Source organism: Monodelphis domestica, chromosome 1 (genome assembly GCF_027887165.1).
Source record: "Monodelphis domestica isolate mMonDom1 chromosome 1, mMonDom1.pri, whole genome shotgun sequence".
Classification (NCBI taxonomy): domain Eukaryota; kingdom Metazoa; phylum Chordata; class Mammalia; order Didelphimorphia; family Didelphidae; genus Monodelphis; species Monodelphis domestica.
Window position 1 is genome coordinate 470620691 of NC_077227.1, and position 16314 is coordinate 470637004.

Below are 16314 nucleotides of genomic sequence, written 5' to 3' on the forward strand. Positions count from 1 at the left end.
TCCATTTAAGTAGTTTTGAACACAGTATTCCCATATTAGTTGAATCAGAATCAAATCCTCTATAATTCCTTCAGAATTTTTCCTTTTCTTGCAAGAGGCAATGAATCAACTGTTGAAATGAATAAGAACCTAAAGAGGTGATAAAATGTCTAAAAAATCCCTCCTATGAATTAGCCTAAAGTCTTTGATGCAGACAAAACCACCACTGTGAGTTCGAATATGCCTTTTGAACTAAAATCATACATATATATTTATATTTTACATATATCATTATACATCAATATATAATTATATATTCTATTTTTAATTGTATGTATACATATATACATATATATGTGTGTGTGTGTGTGTGTATATATATATATATATATATATATATATATATATATATATATATCCTTGTAAGTCCTTGTCTGTTCTTAGATCCTCCATAAGCAGGGTGACTAACATGCTTGGGGACTGAACGTGGGATCCCTGGGTTCCTTAACGTTGATTATATGTAGATGCCTTCCCTTTTGTTTATATTTTAATATTTCTCAATGTGTGGTTCAATAGCCCATCACTGGCTCATTCTGAGACATTCTATACTGGGGACTCATTTTCCTCACCTGGAGTGTCGTGCGGCATTTTCCAATAATGTTTGGAGGCTGTGCTATTTCTGTTGCAGTCTTACAATACCAGGTGCAGTTCAATAGAAGACTAATGGTTCAGAAAATGGAGCATTCGACCCATATTAATATAATTAATGTCAGCCTACATTAATAATAGCCATTGCTAAGCTACCTTTCCCCCACCGAGGTGGCTGTGGATTGATATTAGGGCTCCATTTCCCCTTAGCGTCTCTTTGCTGGGTATGTCATGAATCTTGGTGTCAGCCACATTTTTATTAGAGTTAATGGTTTGGGTACCTAGTATAGCCTAATAGTAAACAAGGCAGCTTGGAGGGAGGAGGGGAGTGCTAGTCAGCACTTGACTATGCGTCTCCTTTCCTGAGACTGGTATTAAGGACTTGAGGATAATTACATACTTTATCCTCTATTCAGTCCTCAGTGTCTCCCTGGCCGCCCAGAGGTTGATTAAATACTGGTGTGCTTAAGGATGTCACAATTTGCTGTCAGTTCAGGCTGATGCTCCCACTCCCCATATGACAGGTTCACTGAATGCCGCCCTTGGTTCCTGCACCCCCGCCTCCCAGGCTTCTCCCAGCCTCAGGGCCAGGATCGAGGGCACTGACAACTTGAGGCTCTCGGCTCCAAGTTTTGAGGCAGATGGGCTCAGGAAACCTCTTGCCACCAGAGGGCACTTGAAAAGCCATCTTTCTTGCAGAGGGAAGTACGGCTGGGCCAAATCATCCACCCTGATGTGTTTCTATTCCAAACATTAATTTGGAGGGTGCGGCCCAGCTTTCCCTGGAGCTGGGATTCTCCGTAGAGGAAGACTTGGAAAAGCCTTTAATCCATGATCAATTGATTTAGCTTAATACTGCCTGGGCTGGGAATGCAAGGTAGGAAGTCATTAGCTGTGAGGTGGCAGATTAGTGTGAAGACCAGTCATAAAATTAACATGTGCCCAGGGTCTAAGGAAATCAGGCAATAGTCCCAAGAAAAATATATTCAGCTCTAGCTTGAGAGTTTATTAATTCAATTCTTCATCCTCCTCCCCTATCTCCAATCAGTCCAGTATCTTTCCATTATATAGTACCACTGCAGAGGCTCTCTGGTCCTTATTTGACAAATGGGAAAACTGAGGCCAAAAGATATAAAATTCCTTGCCCAAGATCACTTATTTATTAGTAGCTTCACAGAGACTAAATCCTTTGTTGCTAGACTTCCAACTGAATGATTATAAGTTCATATCTTTCTTTTTTTAATGATTTGTTGATATTCTTTTTAAAAACATCATTGCAGGAGCATCTAGGTAACTCAGTGGAAAGAAAGCCAGCCTTAGAGAAGGGAGTCCTGGGTTCAAATTTAGCCTCAGACCCTTCCTAGCTATGCAACTCTGGGCAAATCACTTAGCCCATATAGCCTTATTCCTTTTCCACTTTTCTGCCTTGGAACCAATATACAGTATTGATTCTAAGATGGAAGGCAAGGGTTTAAAAAGAAACAAAACATCATTGATCCTTCCAAGGGATTTCCTCCACTGTATCCCCAATTAAGCTCTCTCTTTTAGCAAATACTTTTAGTCAAACAAAATAAATCAATATATTGGTTATATCTGAAAATGCATGCACCATTCCACCATTTTATATGATAAAACTATAATCAACCACTTCTCTGCCAGGTGAGAAGCACATTTTCATCCATCTTTCCACTTCAGAGACCACAAATATCATGGCTATCTGCAAGACTGCTTCTTAGTGATGTCCCTTTCTCTGAATGATTTCAAAGACAATTTAGGAACACTATATTACAAGTGGTCTCAGAGATCTTCATGTCCAGGGAAATACCTTTCCTAGAGAATAAGTCTAGAGCAGGAATTATACTTGCCTTGTTCTAGGCTGGACACATTCTGTAGGCATACAAGAGCATTCCCAGAACCCTGGGGCTTTGTTGCGAGTCTAAGATCTTTGCATTTTTAGTGTCTATTAATATATATTAGAGGATAAAATTTGTCATGTCTTTCTCTTATTTTTTGTACAGGGGGCAGATGGTATCCGTGGTTTGAAAGGCACGAAGGGTGAAAAGGTAGGTATTTCTATTTTTGTAGGAAAGCATTTTGATAGGCCAAGGGGAATTGTCCTCTGGCTCAATTTGAGCCAGTTAGTTAGAAGAGCATCACTGGGCCATCGGGATGGCTTTTCAGGATTTTAAAGGTAACTGATTTCAATCATAAGGGAGACTGAGTGAGCATTTGATCTCTTTTCTATGGGTTAGTGGTCCCATTCGGCCCTGTTTTGACTATATTGCCCAAGGTCACAGTGCTTGTAGTCTGTTGCAGTACTACTGGTAGACCTCTGCATAAACCAGCTTTCCTATGCCGCTTTTGCTACATGCATCTGATGTGCCCACCACACATGCCAAAGCCTGGGTGAGGTCCCTGTCATGCCAGGACAATGGTACTGTGGAAGCCCCTCCCCAAAAGGGCCCCTTAGAGCCTGTTCTGTTGTTCCATTGGTGTACTTTCTTCACCTTCCCCTGCTTTTTCAGAAATGTATGAGATTAAGTGAACTGCCACCCCTGCCCTCTTCCATTGGCTTATACTATATATGTGACCTTAACCGGGTTACTCAAGTTCTCAGTGCCGTGGGTAGCTTTTTGATTCCTAGAAGTTTCAGGGGAATGGCTGCTTTCTTCATTAGGAATTCCTGAAGCTGATAAAATCTTAGGTATGGATGAATAGAAACCCTGGCAATAATAGAAGTGTTTTTATAAAGGCTGTGTAGACTTGGATAATAAACACATTTCATAGCAGAACAATTAATTATTGAGAAAAGGGAACAGAAAGGACAACACTACACTTCTGTCTGCCCCTAAACATCCTTATTTTTCTGGTCACTGGGGTGGGGATCTCCTACAGAGAACACCGTGATCTTCTTAAGGGGAAAGTAGGAGAATAAGCCTTTTTATAGCATTTACTATGTGTCAGTATCATACAAAACCCTTTACAAATATTATTTCATTTGATCCTTACAACAACCTTAGGAGGCTGGGGCTGTTCATGTTCCCATTTTACATTTGAGAAAACTGAGGCAAACAAAAAGGTTACAGATAATAAATGCAGTCAAATTTGAACACAGATCTTCCTGACTACAGGAGTGAGACTTGACATTCATGGAGTCTCCTAGCTGCCTTTTAAGGGATCCAAAGGTCTTTTCATGTATTAAAGTACAGCTTGCCTACAGAGACTTTTATATTAATTTTCTTATTGTGGACTTAACAATTACCAACAAGTATCCCAATATGCAAAGAACAAATAAGAGAATTATATAACAATCTGAATTTCTGCTCCATGCAGCTTGTTTTTCAATTATACATTTATTTAATTCAACAAGATAGTAACAAAATCATCCTGCTTGCTTTTTGTCCCTTCTGAACTACTTTGATTTTCTTTTGGTTACTTGTTAATATTTTATTGATGCTCTTTTATTTAAAAACAAAAAACAAACAAACCTTTTTTTTTTTGCACCTTTGTCACGTACCACTAATTTACCCTCCCTGCATTAAAGGAGTATTTCTATATCAGTAGCAACCAGAACAGGACCAGGCACATATTCTTTCATCCAGTCTCTTATCCAACATTTTTTTAACTCCTAAAGCAGAGTACATGTAAATGCATTTTATCTTACGCATTTAAAAGCATAATTCTGAGAAGGACTTTATCAGATCACCAGAGGGGTCTACAAAACACACAAAAGCTTAAGACCCCCTCTCCTGAATAGCGTAGAGAACACGTTGGCTTTTTGCTAGGGGACATAGAACGTTTAGATGACACAGTCTCTGCCTATACAGAATTTACAATTCTAAGAAGGCAAAACACAAAGATAAATGATTTTCATGAACACCATTACATCCTAAGTACATAATAGATACATAATCTGATTAATCAGTCTGATCTGAAAATTAGCATTGGCACATTTACCAAAATGACACATATTTGTACTTATTGTTTGAAATGGTATTGAGTGGTTTTAGTTCTGAAAGCTTCATTTCTAGAGAAGTTATTGCCACTATCCTTTGGGCTCTATTGAAGTTGAGTGTGAAATAGTTCTGGAGGGGGAAAAAATAGACTCTAGAGTGTTCAGAATAATTTGTGGCTGTTACTGATAAGTTGCCAGCATTTATACGAATGTCAGAGACACAAGCCCTGGCAGGGGACATGCTGCTAGTTGGTGACAGCAGCGCCCTCATCATTTCATCGAGAATTGTGTTTTTCCTTGACATATGAGCTCCCCAAGTCAGGACCTTGAGCATTTACAACTTGGCTTGGTTTCAGGGGCTGAGTATTTTTCTGTAGGCCTCTTCCTCTTAGCCATGGTAAGGGTACAGACAGAATAAAGACCTGAAGAAGTCCTTTTCCTTTTAATGGCTATAGAAATGTTAAGCCCAGCTCTCCATCTGTGATAGCATAATCACCGTCAGAGATAGCTTTTTTAAAGGTCTCTGTCCCTGGCATTCCCTTAGTAGGGAATGTGCAGACCAGACTAAAAGGGAATCTAACATATGCCATCTTTTATGAATGAGTAGAATTAAGAACATCTGAAGTAGGATTACCTAATGGGATTACCATCTATTCCATATACTCTGGGAATCTTCAAGACTACTCCTGACTCCAAGGCATAGAGAGAAAAAAGATATAGACATATGTTTACATATATTTATAGTTACATGTGTACAGTATGTATATATATATATGTATATATATATATACATATATATATATGCACATATATCTCCAAGTTAGCAGGGTGCCTAGGCAAGTGGCATCAGAAAGCCATCAGTAGAAGTGAAACAAATGCCTGGACATCCTGGTCACCCTATGAAATCTTTTAAAACTGGGGGATAATGATGAAGCATGAATTGATGGACTTGGGGTGCAAAATGGGACCTATTTAGGTAGGAATTGCATTAGCTTTGATTTTATATAAGTAGCATCTAATCATTCTCCTAGTGAGCTGGAAAACGAGCACCTCACACATGTCTCTCCATCAAAGCATATGTATTTTTTTTTCTTTTTCCCATTATTCAGGGTGAAGATGGATTTCCTGGATTTAAAGGTGACATGGGCATTAAGGGAGACAGAGTGAGTATTTGGACTCTACGATATCTTTTCTTCTGCAGTGGGGAGTGTTTAGAAGTACAGTCTTTATATATATAGTTGAAAAGAAATCCTAGTATCGTCTTTGGGATGAGAGAAAATGAAAGAATGCTAGAGCATTCTTAGATTAGATACAGTCAAGCCATTACTCCAATTCTCCTCATTTTATAGATGAGGAAAAATGTATAATGCTGGGAAATTATTGACTCAAGGTCACACAGCAAGTTGGTGGCAGAATTTGCACTAGAACCAGGCCTCCTGGCTCTTTCTACCACTCCAGGCTGGTGTTACTTAACATGCTAAGCCCTTGCATCCATAGCAACTATTTTCCAGAACCCCAAAAAATCCTTGTGTTCTGTCATTCTCTGTTGGGAAATGAGGGAAAGAAATTGTAACAAAGCACCTTGCTTTTCTAATGAATATTTCAGTTCTGCTACAGATGAAGATGAGCTTTGCTGAGGGAGGAGAGGGTTCAGTGGTCCATGCATATGTGCACGTGCATGCACATGCACATACATACACACACACACACAGCAGCAGCCTGTGCTCTAATATAAATGAAGAGAGGGTAATGCAAATGAACCAGAAAGCTGTCTCAAGTAAGATTTCTATATGGAGGAGCACAGGGCAAGCTACTCTGCCATGAGAACCTTGAAGTCTCACTAACAACCTCAATGAATAGGCTGCTGGAAGGAAGGAAGGAAGGAAGGAAGGTAGGAAGGAAGGAAGGAAGGAAGGAAGGAAGGAAGGAAGGAAGGAAGGAAGGAAGGAAGGAAGGAAGGAAGGAAGAGGAAGGCTGAAGGGAGAGAAGAGGGGAGGGTGAGGGAGAGAAAGAAATCAATCAATCAATCTAAAAGTGCAAGCAGTCACAGCAGCTTGGAAGGAAATATGTTGACTGAGAGTTATCTTACCTTTCTGCCACTGTAATTATTCCCTTGCAAAGTAATGGTCCAGGAGGTTGTTTTTTTTTTTTCCAAGAGATAGGTCAGTGAGGAAGTAGTTTTTTAATGTTTACCCGTAATCTAATAGGCAATGGATAAATACTCTATATAGTTATATTTTTTAAAGGTGGGGCCAAGTAAATAAAGAGATCTGTACCTTATATTAAATAATTATATCCTTGTTACACAACCTGGCGTGGCAATTCTAGGATTTTTTAGAGGTGAGGGAACTTTAAATACACATTGGTTCTCATCCTTATAATCCCTTCAAGCTACCAAGATACCTATCAACTTGATACATGAAAAATTTGCATTTTTACCCCCCTTTTGAAGATTGAGTGTATCTATTTGGAGTCCAGGTTGAAAGGGCCCCAGTTTTAAAAGAGACTAAAAAATGTATACTCAAAAGTGAAATGGCCAATTCTTATTTACCAGTAACAAAGTTTCTTATTTGAGTTTTGGTTTGGGGGATGTTTTTCAAGTATGAATATGGAAATAGAATAGGTATGCTTAGGGATAATGAGTTATTTGAGTAGGACCAAGGAGATTGTGAATAAGTAAGTCATTGGTTATTTTGTGTTGTTTTTTTTCTTGCCATGCCATATGCTTTTGCAACTATTTTATAGCTACCTTAAAAAAATCTCAAGGGAGACCTCATTAACAGGCAGACCATTTCTCACCATTTTCTAAGGATGAGCTTTAATTGTGCACACCTTATGGAGATTCTGAGCAAGAAAGTAGTCCCTTGCTATATTCTCTTGCCAAAGGTTACTTGGGAGATTCTGAAGTATTTCTGGAAGAGTGAGTTGAGTACAACCATTGTGAACCCAAGTTATTTTAACCAAGAGGCACTAGATTTAGAGGAGATAATTGAGGTGTAGGATCCCATAGCCTAAAGAAAATAGCAACTCAACCTCCACGCAATGAGTCCAACATAGCTGACTGAATACAGGCCTATAATTTACTACACAAAAGCTTCACTTTGCCTGTAACAATGGAAACCTGTCATCTGTTAAATAGAGGCAGGAGGCAGAACAGGAGCCAAAATGTTACTTTCCATGAGATACTCAGCAGTTCCCATCTCCTATTTCAGGGGCAGTGCAAGATGGGATGTTTTCTGGGGAGAGAGAAGGAGTCTTGGCAGAAAGGGGGCTGAGTGGTCACCCTAATGCAAATAATACTATGGAAATAGGTCTTAATCAATGACACATGTAAAACCCAGTGGATTTGCTCATTGGCTATAGGAGGGTGGTGGGAGGAGGGAAGGGAAAGAACATTACTCATGTAACTATGGAAAAATATTCTAAATTAAATAAAATTTTACAAATAAATTTTTTTTAAATTAAATTAAATTTAAAAAAAAGAAAAGAGACTGAGGAAGGAGAAATAGTCTTCTGTGTCATCCTCACATTTCTTTTTATTCATAGGGTGAGATTGGGCCACCTGGACCAAGAGGAGAAGATGGCCCAGAAGGTCCAAAAGGTCGTGGTGGTCCTAATGGTGACCCAGGTCCCCTTGGTCCTGCTGGAGAAAAGGTAAAGTTTAGTTGGGATGTGATGGTGGGGATAATGGGGAGAAAGTCTTCATCTTTGTCCTAATTTGAGCTCAGGAAGATGTGCTATATCAGACATATACCTCCTCCTCTCCCTGCTTATAACTACTTCAAAGCATCATTTGCTATGGATCAAATAGCATTTAAACCTAGTTTTAATTTCTTGAACTGAATTCCTTTTCCTTAACTTTCTCAGTTTTCTTAATTCTCTCCCCATTACTTTCTGAATTTGGGGGGAATGATTGATTCATTTCCAAAACTAATAGTTCTGAGCACTTTAGTTCGGGCTGCACATCCCCTGTCACAGATTATTGCAATGGTCTTCTAATTGACCTTCATAGCTCAAATCCCTTATGACTATAGTCCATTCTCCATGCTGTTACCAGAGCGACTTATCTTAAGCACCGGTCCTTTACTGTCCTAAGTAATCAACTTCAGAAGCTCCTTATTATTTCTAAGAGAAAATATCAACTTCCCTATTTAGCTTTTAAAGTGCTTCACAACCTATCCCAATCTGCTTTCCAACTTCATCCTACATTACTTCCCCAGCCACACACCAAAATCCAAACACACTCGGCAGCTCAACATTTCCCATCTCTATACCTTTTCCCTGACTGTCTCCCATGCCTGGAATGAATTCCTTGCCTCTTCCTATTTGGAACTCTGGTTTCCTTCAAAACTCAACTGAAAAAAATGGTCTTCCCTATGAACCTTTCCTGATTACCCCAACATCTAGAGCCTTCCTTCCCACTTGTTCATTTGTTTCAGTCATATCTGACTCTTCGTGGATCCATTTGGAGTTTTCTTGGCAAAGATACTGGAATAGTTTGCCATTTTCTTCTCTGGATCATTTTACAGATAAGGAAACTATGGCAAACATGATTAAGTGACTTGCCCAGGGTCACATAGATAGAAAATGTCTAGATCTAGATTTGAACTCAGATCTTTCTGACTCTAAGCCCAAAACTATCTCCTCCATCACCTATCTTATATTTAACTAATTTGTAGATATTTCTTAACACTCATATTTGTTGTCTCCTCCTTTCAAATATAAGAGAGTAGGAATTTTTTCATTCTTTCACTTTGTATTGCCAGTGCCTATACTAACAAGTACCTGGCCCATGGCAAGTTCTTAGTAATGTATATTGATTAACTGATTTATCCGTTGTGTAACTGAGCTTCTCACTGGGCAGGCACATTTTTTCTCAGTTCCCAGAGCACAAGTTCATCCTTGACCATAAAGACTCTGTCATTGTTTCCTATGGGAAATTCTTGCCCTCTCAACTAACATGTCCCATGAGGGCAGGGGCTATATCTTCTCTTTCTCTACTTCCCTCGCAGTGCGTGGGCATAGAGATACTGAGGCATAGCATTCTTGACTCTGGAATTTGACTTGATATGATCAAAAGAGAGGATGTGAAGCACTTTACATAAAGCACTGTACAAAAGTGAGTTTCCCTAATTGCGAGGAGCCATTCTTCGCGAGACCGTAGGACTCGATGAATGTATCTTCATCTCGTCCATCAGTTCAGACGGTTTCACTACATGGCTGCAAATCAGATTGCTTTCGTTTCTCCTACTTATAAATCATCGCCTTCGTCTGGCGAACACCATCTTATCAAAGCTTAGAAATATCACCCTTGAAGAAAACTGGCTTGAATGTAAATTCTGCCTCCCTGTGCCCTCAGAAACTATCTCTTTATATTCCCTTCCAAACAAGTGTTTATATTCTGTCAGTTTTCTGACATAAATAGAAAGCTTGCCCCCAACTCAATAATCAGTGTTTCTGTTTCTTTTCCAGGGAAAACTTGGAGTCCCAGGATTACCGGGTTATCCTGGAAGACAAGGTCCAAAGGTAATGTGGAAATGGCTTAAATGCTTCCCTTTAAATGTATGGTTCATACAGTCTTCTCCAGCGTCCTTCACACTCATCCCTTCCTTTCACATGCTTCTTCATCACTAGAAATGACCTTTTGTATTTGCGACTCTTTTTTTTTTAAGTATATCTTTGCTTCTTGACCATTGTGTATTGGTAGCTGATCTGGAAGCAGGGGCCTATTCTGTGGCTAAACTTCCCAGAGCAAAACTGGCAAATGAATGGATTTCCCCCCACCCTTCACCCCTTAGCACATACAAAGATGAATTGTTTGCCTCCCTTTCCATAGCATCATTTGGTTGATATCAGCTATCAAGATGCAGATGTTCAAAGCTTGTGAAGCTTAATCTGCTATCAGGGATAATCACTTTGGAGATTTGAAGGTCATTTGCCAGGAACCAAGTGTAAACGAAAGACAAGAACTTTTCTTACGTGAAATCATGTTCTAGCCTAGTTCTAACAGCTCCTGGAGGCTTTGGGAACCATTTAAAAATTATTTTATCCAAGCTCCATGTTTTATTATTCATGGTTTTTCCTTAAAAAATAACTGGCTTCCTGACACTGGAGACATAATTAACAGCAAAAGAGTGTTTCATCTGTAGCACATTTACATATGATGCCTATTCCAGGACACCTTTAGCTGACGGCCTAACGGAGTCTGACTACTCAGTCAGTCGTACCAACAAAGGAAGGGGAGTGGGCTGTGACTGGAGTACTCAGTCATGTCACCTTGGTCAAGGAAAGATCAATTCAAAACAGGTCTATGGAATACTAATAGTCACACCTACAATATGTAAGCATGTCATTTATATGCAGAGGAGCTATTGGGGCAGGGGGAACCTTAGGTAATTTATGAAAACCTCTCTCTGTGGCAGGCCCTGCACATCCCACTGCAGCTATAAACTGCAAGTCTGTCTGTATACATGAGAACTAAGAAAAAGGTTGGCATCCAGCCAATTATCAGTTTAGCCACCAATGAGTATATTGCTAAATTGTTGGTCAGGGATGGGACAGGAGGAGAAGGGAGGAAAAGGGGGAAGCTGAAAGGGAAAGAGAGAAGGAAGAGGGTGTATAATGGGTGTCTGTCTGTGTGTGTGCAGATTATAGCTAGCTGTAGAAGTATAAGGGACTTTGGAGGTCATCTGCTCCATCTCCCTTATTTTACAGATGAGGAAACAGAGGCCCAAGCTTAAGCAGGTAGCCAATGGCCACCCAAGGTCTAAAACCCTAGACTTCGACTCCTAAGTCAGCATTCTTTCCATTGTCTTCTACCAAACACAGAACGCCCTTTTCAAACTTCCAAGTAGCTTTTTGAATATTTGACAGCAGAGACTTTAAACCTAAGGGTATATGTGTGTGTTTGTATGTGCATCTGTGCGCACACAACATGTTAGGGCCAAAACCCAAATGTCAAAAATATCTAGCAGGGTAGAATAAAGCAGAGATGTGTAAGAGAAAAACAAACATTGGATTTGAAGTCAACACATTTTAATTCCAGGTCTCCCAGTTACTAGCTTTATGACATTAGCAATGCACTTCACCTCTGAACTTCAGTTTTCTCTTTCTGAAGTTGAAGGTATTGGATTAGATGATTATCTATTGCTCTTGGCGCAATGATTATCTTTGTAAGGAATTAGAAAAATCAAACTCTATTCTTCAGATTATATTGCTCCTTTTGGAGATAAGTATTTAAGATGTTCCCCTTGAAATAGCTGCCTTGGTTCATGAGTTTTAATGGAGATTAGCTACTTGGAATGAAATTCAAGTTTTGTCAAATTCCAAGTTATTCCAAAAAACTAAGTACATTTTCATGTCTTGCTGGATATAATTTAAGAAGGAACATTAATGTAAATAAGTGGCTAGGTAGCACAATGGATATAGAACATCAGTCCTAGGGTCAGGAGGACCTGAATTCAAATTTGAACTCAAATATTTCCTAGCTGTGTGACCCTGGACAAGACACTTAATTAACCCTAGTTGCCTAGCCTTTGCCACAATTCTGTCTCAGAATTGATACCAAGCCAGAAGGTAAGAGTTTTCAAAATGTAATTAGGCAGTTCATTTAGAAAACAGGAAAATACTTCATAAATATGATACCTTTCCTGCTAAAGATATTAACTAGGGCTTTCATAGACATAGAGAGCAAGCAATACTCTAGAGTGGCACAGAGGATTTAATATGCAGGGTGGTGTCTTATATATTATAGGCTCATAGGGAATATTTGTTGAATAGATGTTCCAAAATCAGTGTTTTGCCTATGTGAGAACTGCACTAGTAAGTGCACTTATTAGAGCAAATTTATTTTAGACATCTCATTAAGGCCAAAGGAACTAAGGAACTAAACACTTTCGCTTACATCCAGTTTCAAAATTCTCATTTCTTGTTAATTGCACCAATACTATTCATAGCATGAAATAAATTTCTTTGGATATCCCACATGCATGTCTAAATAGGCATAATAAGAAGTGAGCCAGCAGCAGATGAGTGTGTATTGTCTGTCTCAGTTAGTTTGTAATACCAGAGACATGTTTGAGGCCCAGCTAATTTTTTGCTATAACAGAACTAACTATAGGTTGCCTGAAAGCAAAGGCTATCTTACCTATCTCTGTGCTGTACACAGCATCTAATACAGATGTGGGCATATAGAAGTAGATGCTCAATAAATATTTGTTGAGTGAATGAATAAATGCCCTTTGCCTTCCATAACTATTGCATGAAGATGATCTTAAAAAATAAAATATCTAGGGCAGCTAAGTGGTTTAGTAGATAGAAAGCCAGACCTTATAGTCAGGAGGTCCTGTGTTTAAATTTGTCTTCAGATACTTCCTAGCTATGTGACCCTGGTCAAGTCACATAGCCTCATGCCTGTAGTCCTTACTTTACCTCGGAACCAATATTTAGTAACAATTCTAAGACAGAAAGTAAGATTTTTTAAAAAAAGAAATGAAAGCAAAAATCCAGAACTTTTCAGAGACTGGAAGATAATAGGCATCAATTGTGGGACCTAGTGCCCAGTAAGGTCATAGAAACTTAAACTACATGAAACATACTGTGTCCATAACAAGAGAGGTGACAAGTGTATTGTACTTATCACTAGCTATTTTATGTTTAGTTCTGGGTATCACTGAACACTGATAAGCAAGAGAGTGTCCGAAAGAAGGCACTCTATTATTCTGTAGTCTCAAAATCAGATCCTTTGTGGATCAATTGAAGGAACTAAGGATGGTTACCCTAGAGAAAAGAATTGGGGAATATATTATAGGTTTTTTCAATAATTTGAAGGGTTTTCATGAGGAAGAAGGTTTAGCTTTTTTCTAATTGGCCAAAGTAGGAGCAATGGATGGAGATTTTAGAGAAGCAAATTCCAGTTTCATATAAAGAGAAGCTTCCTAATGTTTTAGAGTTAGCCAGAAATGAAATGGGCTGCCTTGAGATATAGCAGAGCCCTCTTCACTGGGAGTCTCCAAGCATAAACTAAAAAACCTGATGGAAATGCCAGATAAGAGATTCTCAGCCACATAAATGTTGCATCAAATGACCTGGAGGCTCCTTGTGCTCTGCAATTCTGTGAAGTACAAGTTCAGGGGTTGGAGTGCACATGATAATATTTTTTGGAGGCTAACAACAGCAACATATATTTCTCTAAAATCTTTCAATATCAATTAGCCCCATTTGATTCCATATGCCTTTTCCTCCCTTATTGCAGGGTTCTATAGGATTTTCTGGCTTCCCTGGAGCAAATGGAGAGAAGGGTGGAAGGGTAAGTAAGAGTGGTTTAGTTGTTTATCTATGCATTTTTTTTTGCCTTTTCCTTTTGTTACCAGAGTGTAAGTGTTTGGGGATTTGGTGGCTTTAAAAAAGTGTTTGTTGATTTCTCACTTTATTTCCCACTTAGAAATGCTTCTTACAGCTGCTAAACCTTCATGAAGAAGCCTTTTTTTAGCTCGGAGTACTGATGACAATTTTGACAAATGGCACAATGGGTGTGTTAGAAGTGGTCCCAAATAGGAGGAGAGACAAATCTGAATCCCTGATCAATTTCTTGCTCTAGCAAGGCTGTTTCTAATAGTAAGACCCTTATAGGTCTATTTCAGCAAACCACTGCTTTTTTTCTTCAGGCCATAGTAAGTGTTCAGCTTGAGTCTAAAGAAAGAAATGACTATGTCAGGCTTTTCCTCTACTACCATCTCCCCTGGCCCAAACTCAAGATTCTTTAATTTTATTTCTTTGCCACTGCCTAAAAGACCCATTGTCACAAAAATCCACCTGGGTGACTTGAACTGGAAGAGGTTGGTTGCAAAGTCTGATGCTTCTTTGTTATTGCCATAACCAAAGGCATTCTCAGAGCAGCATACTGGGTAAAATTAATGTCTTTCCTCCCTCTTTCTCAATACTTCTCCCTACTGAGCAGATCTTCCCAGCATGGGGTTACCCTGAGCACTCGTTAATGAAATCATTTGTAGTGATTCATATATTGCCAGTCAGGAACAAAGAGAGGGCTTCTCAGGGGTCGTAGAATGTACCCACTAAGCCAGGCCATTGAAAAGGACAGAAAAAGAGATGGTTTCAATTGTTCATTTCATTCAAGTGTTTTCCAGAGCTGGCATTTTGTGAACACAGACCCTCTCAAAGATATTTGTCCCACGTGCCATTGCAAGACCAAGCACTCAATATAAACTTGAACCAATTATCTCCAGGCTCTCTGTGCCTGCCCCAGCAGACGCTGAGTTATATGTTTTGAATTCTCTTGAAATATGTGCTCCATGTTAATGTTATCATGCTCAAAGGTAGAGTGGATATGCTCTTTTGAGAACAGGGAGGTAGATTAGACACCAGCCAGATCCCATGTAAACAAACGTGTCCTGCTAGATTTCAGAAAATGGAAAAACGATGACTGTTCTGGTTGAAACTTGACAGTATAAACAAAAAGGGTGAGCCAGAGAATGCCAAAACCCAGCTGATTCATCAGAACTATGGAGAAGGTGCAAATAGTGCCAAATACTAAATATCACTTAGGCTTAGAACACATCGGCCACAGCAGTTTGGATGTGATGTCATGTTGCCAACCAAATGAGCCAGTGACAAGTCATTCCTCAAAGGGATAACATCTCATTTCTTTTCATTTTCCACAGTCTTCCCCTCTAGTGTTTAGGGCTCAGTTCTAATGAAAACAGGGATTAAGGGCTGAATGTCATATGGAACTGTTGACTTTGCTCCATTCCACAATTTCAAACTGAACCTTCATCATAATCAATTAGCTCATGAAAACATATCTTTAGTGAGATGGGGACCTGGGCAAGAGAACATGGGTTTCACTATACAGCTCTGCTCCACCAGCAAAGATGCATTTCAGAGATGTCCTCTGATGATACTGGGTCAGTAGCATATCTTTTATATGTGATGGACAGGGCTGTGCTTAGTAAGAACTATTCCAAGGCAAGATGGGCTGATCCTAGGATAAAATGACTTCTTCACTGTGTTCTTTGAACAGCAAGTGAATGATTACTCTTTTAAGCTATTGTAGAGAGATTTCTAAGTTGGCATAGATTGGCCTAGATAGCTTTGAGAAGATGCCTTCCAGCTCTGGGATTCTGGGATTCTAAAATGGCCATTTGGATTTTTCCAGAGTCTTTACTTTTCAGGTAAATAATTTCCTCTTTCTTTCTGAGGGGAATCTTGATTAATATGGTGTCATATTAACCAAAGAATTTCTGACTCTAAAGTTTTCATCTAAAGAATGTAACCATACTAGTATAGAAGAAATAGGATAAGCGTAGTAGCCAAGTTGCACTATTTTTTCTAGACTACAAAATCTTAGCTGTAAAAAGAGAAGGTTGCATCAGTCTTCCTCTGAGGTTCTGTCAGTCTTGTATGTCGGTAGTATCTACACTTACCAATGGGCAGAATGTATGGTACAAAGCCAGTTTTGGACAGTGCCTAAGGCTTTTGCCAGGAATATCTTTTTTATACTCAGTGATCCTCATTGATGGGCATTCCTTCCATTAAGACAAATTGTAACCCATTCTTGCCTTCTTATCCTGTGTTATTCTTGTCAATGCTCTTTCCCAAAATATTCCATTGGGGAATCTTTCCAAAGAGATGAAAGCCTTGCTCAGAATCATAGAATTGGGGAACATTAGAAGCTACCAAATCTAATCCAAACCTTACACGCAAGGAATCCCCAC

General features: G+C 39.2%; 1 protein-coding gene across 3 annotated transcripts in view; it reads left to right on the forward strand.

Annotated features, from left to right (window-relative positions):
- The window catches only part of COL5A1 (collagen type V alpha 1 chain), a 307559-nt gene that overhangs the window by 221081 nt on the left and 70164 nt on the right, over positions 1-16314 (forward strand). For all 3 annotated transcript variants that reach the window (XM_007475261.3, XM_007475262.3, XM_016433131.2), the window contains exons 28-32: positions 2646-2690; positions 5692-5745; positions 8129-8236; positions 10055-10108; positions 13836-13889. In XM_007475261.3, the coding sequence (XP_007475323.1) occupies positions 2646-2690; positions 5692-5745; positions 8129-8236; positions 10055-10108; positions 13836-13889 (315 nt within the window). The remainder of the gene's footprint in view (positions 1-2645; positions 2691-5691; positions 5746-8128; positions 8237-10054; positions 10109-13835; positions 13890-16314) is intronic.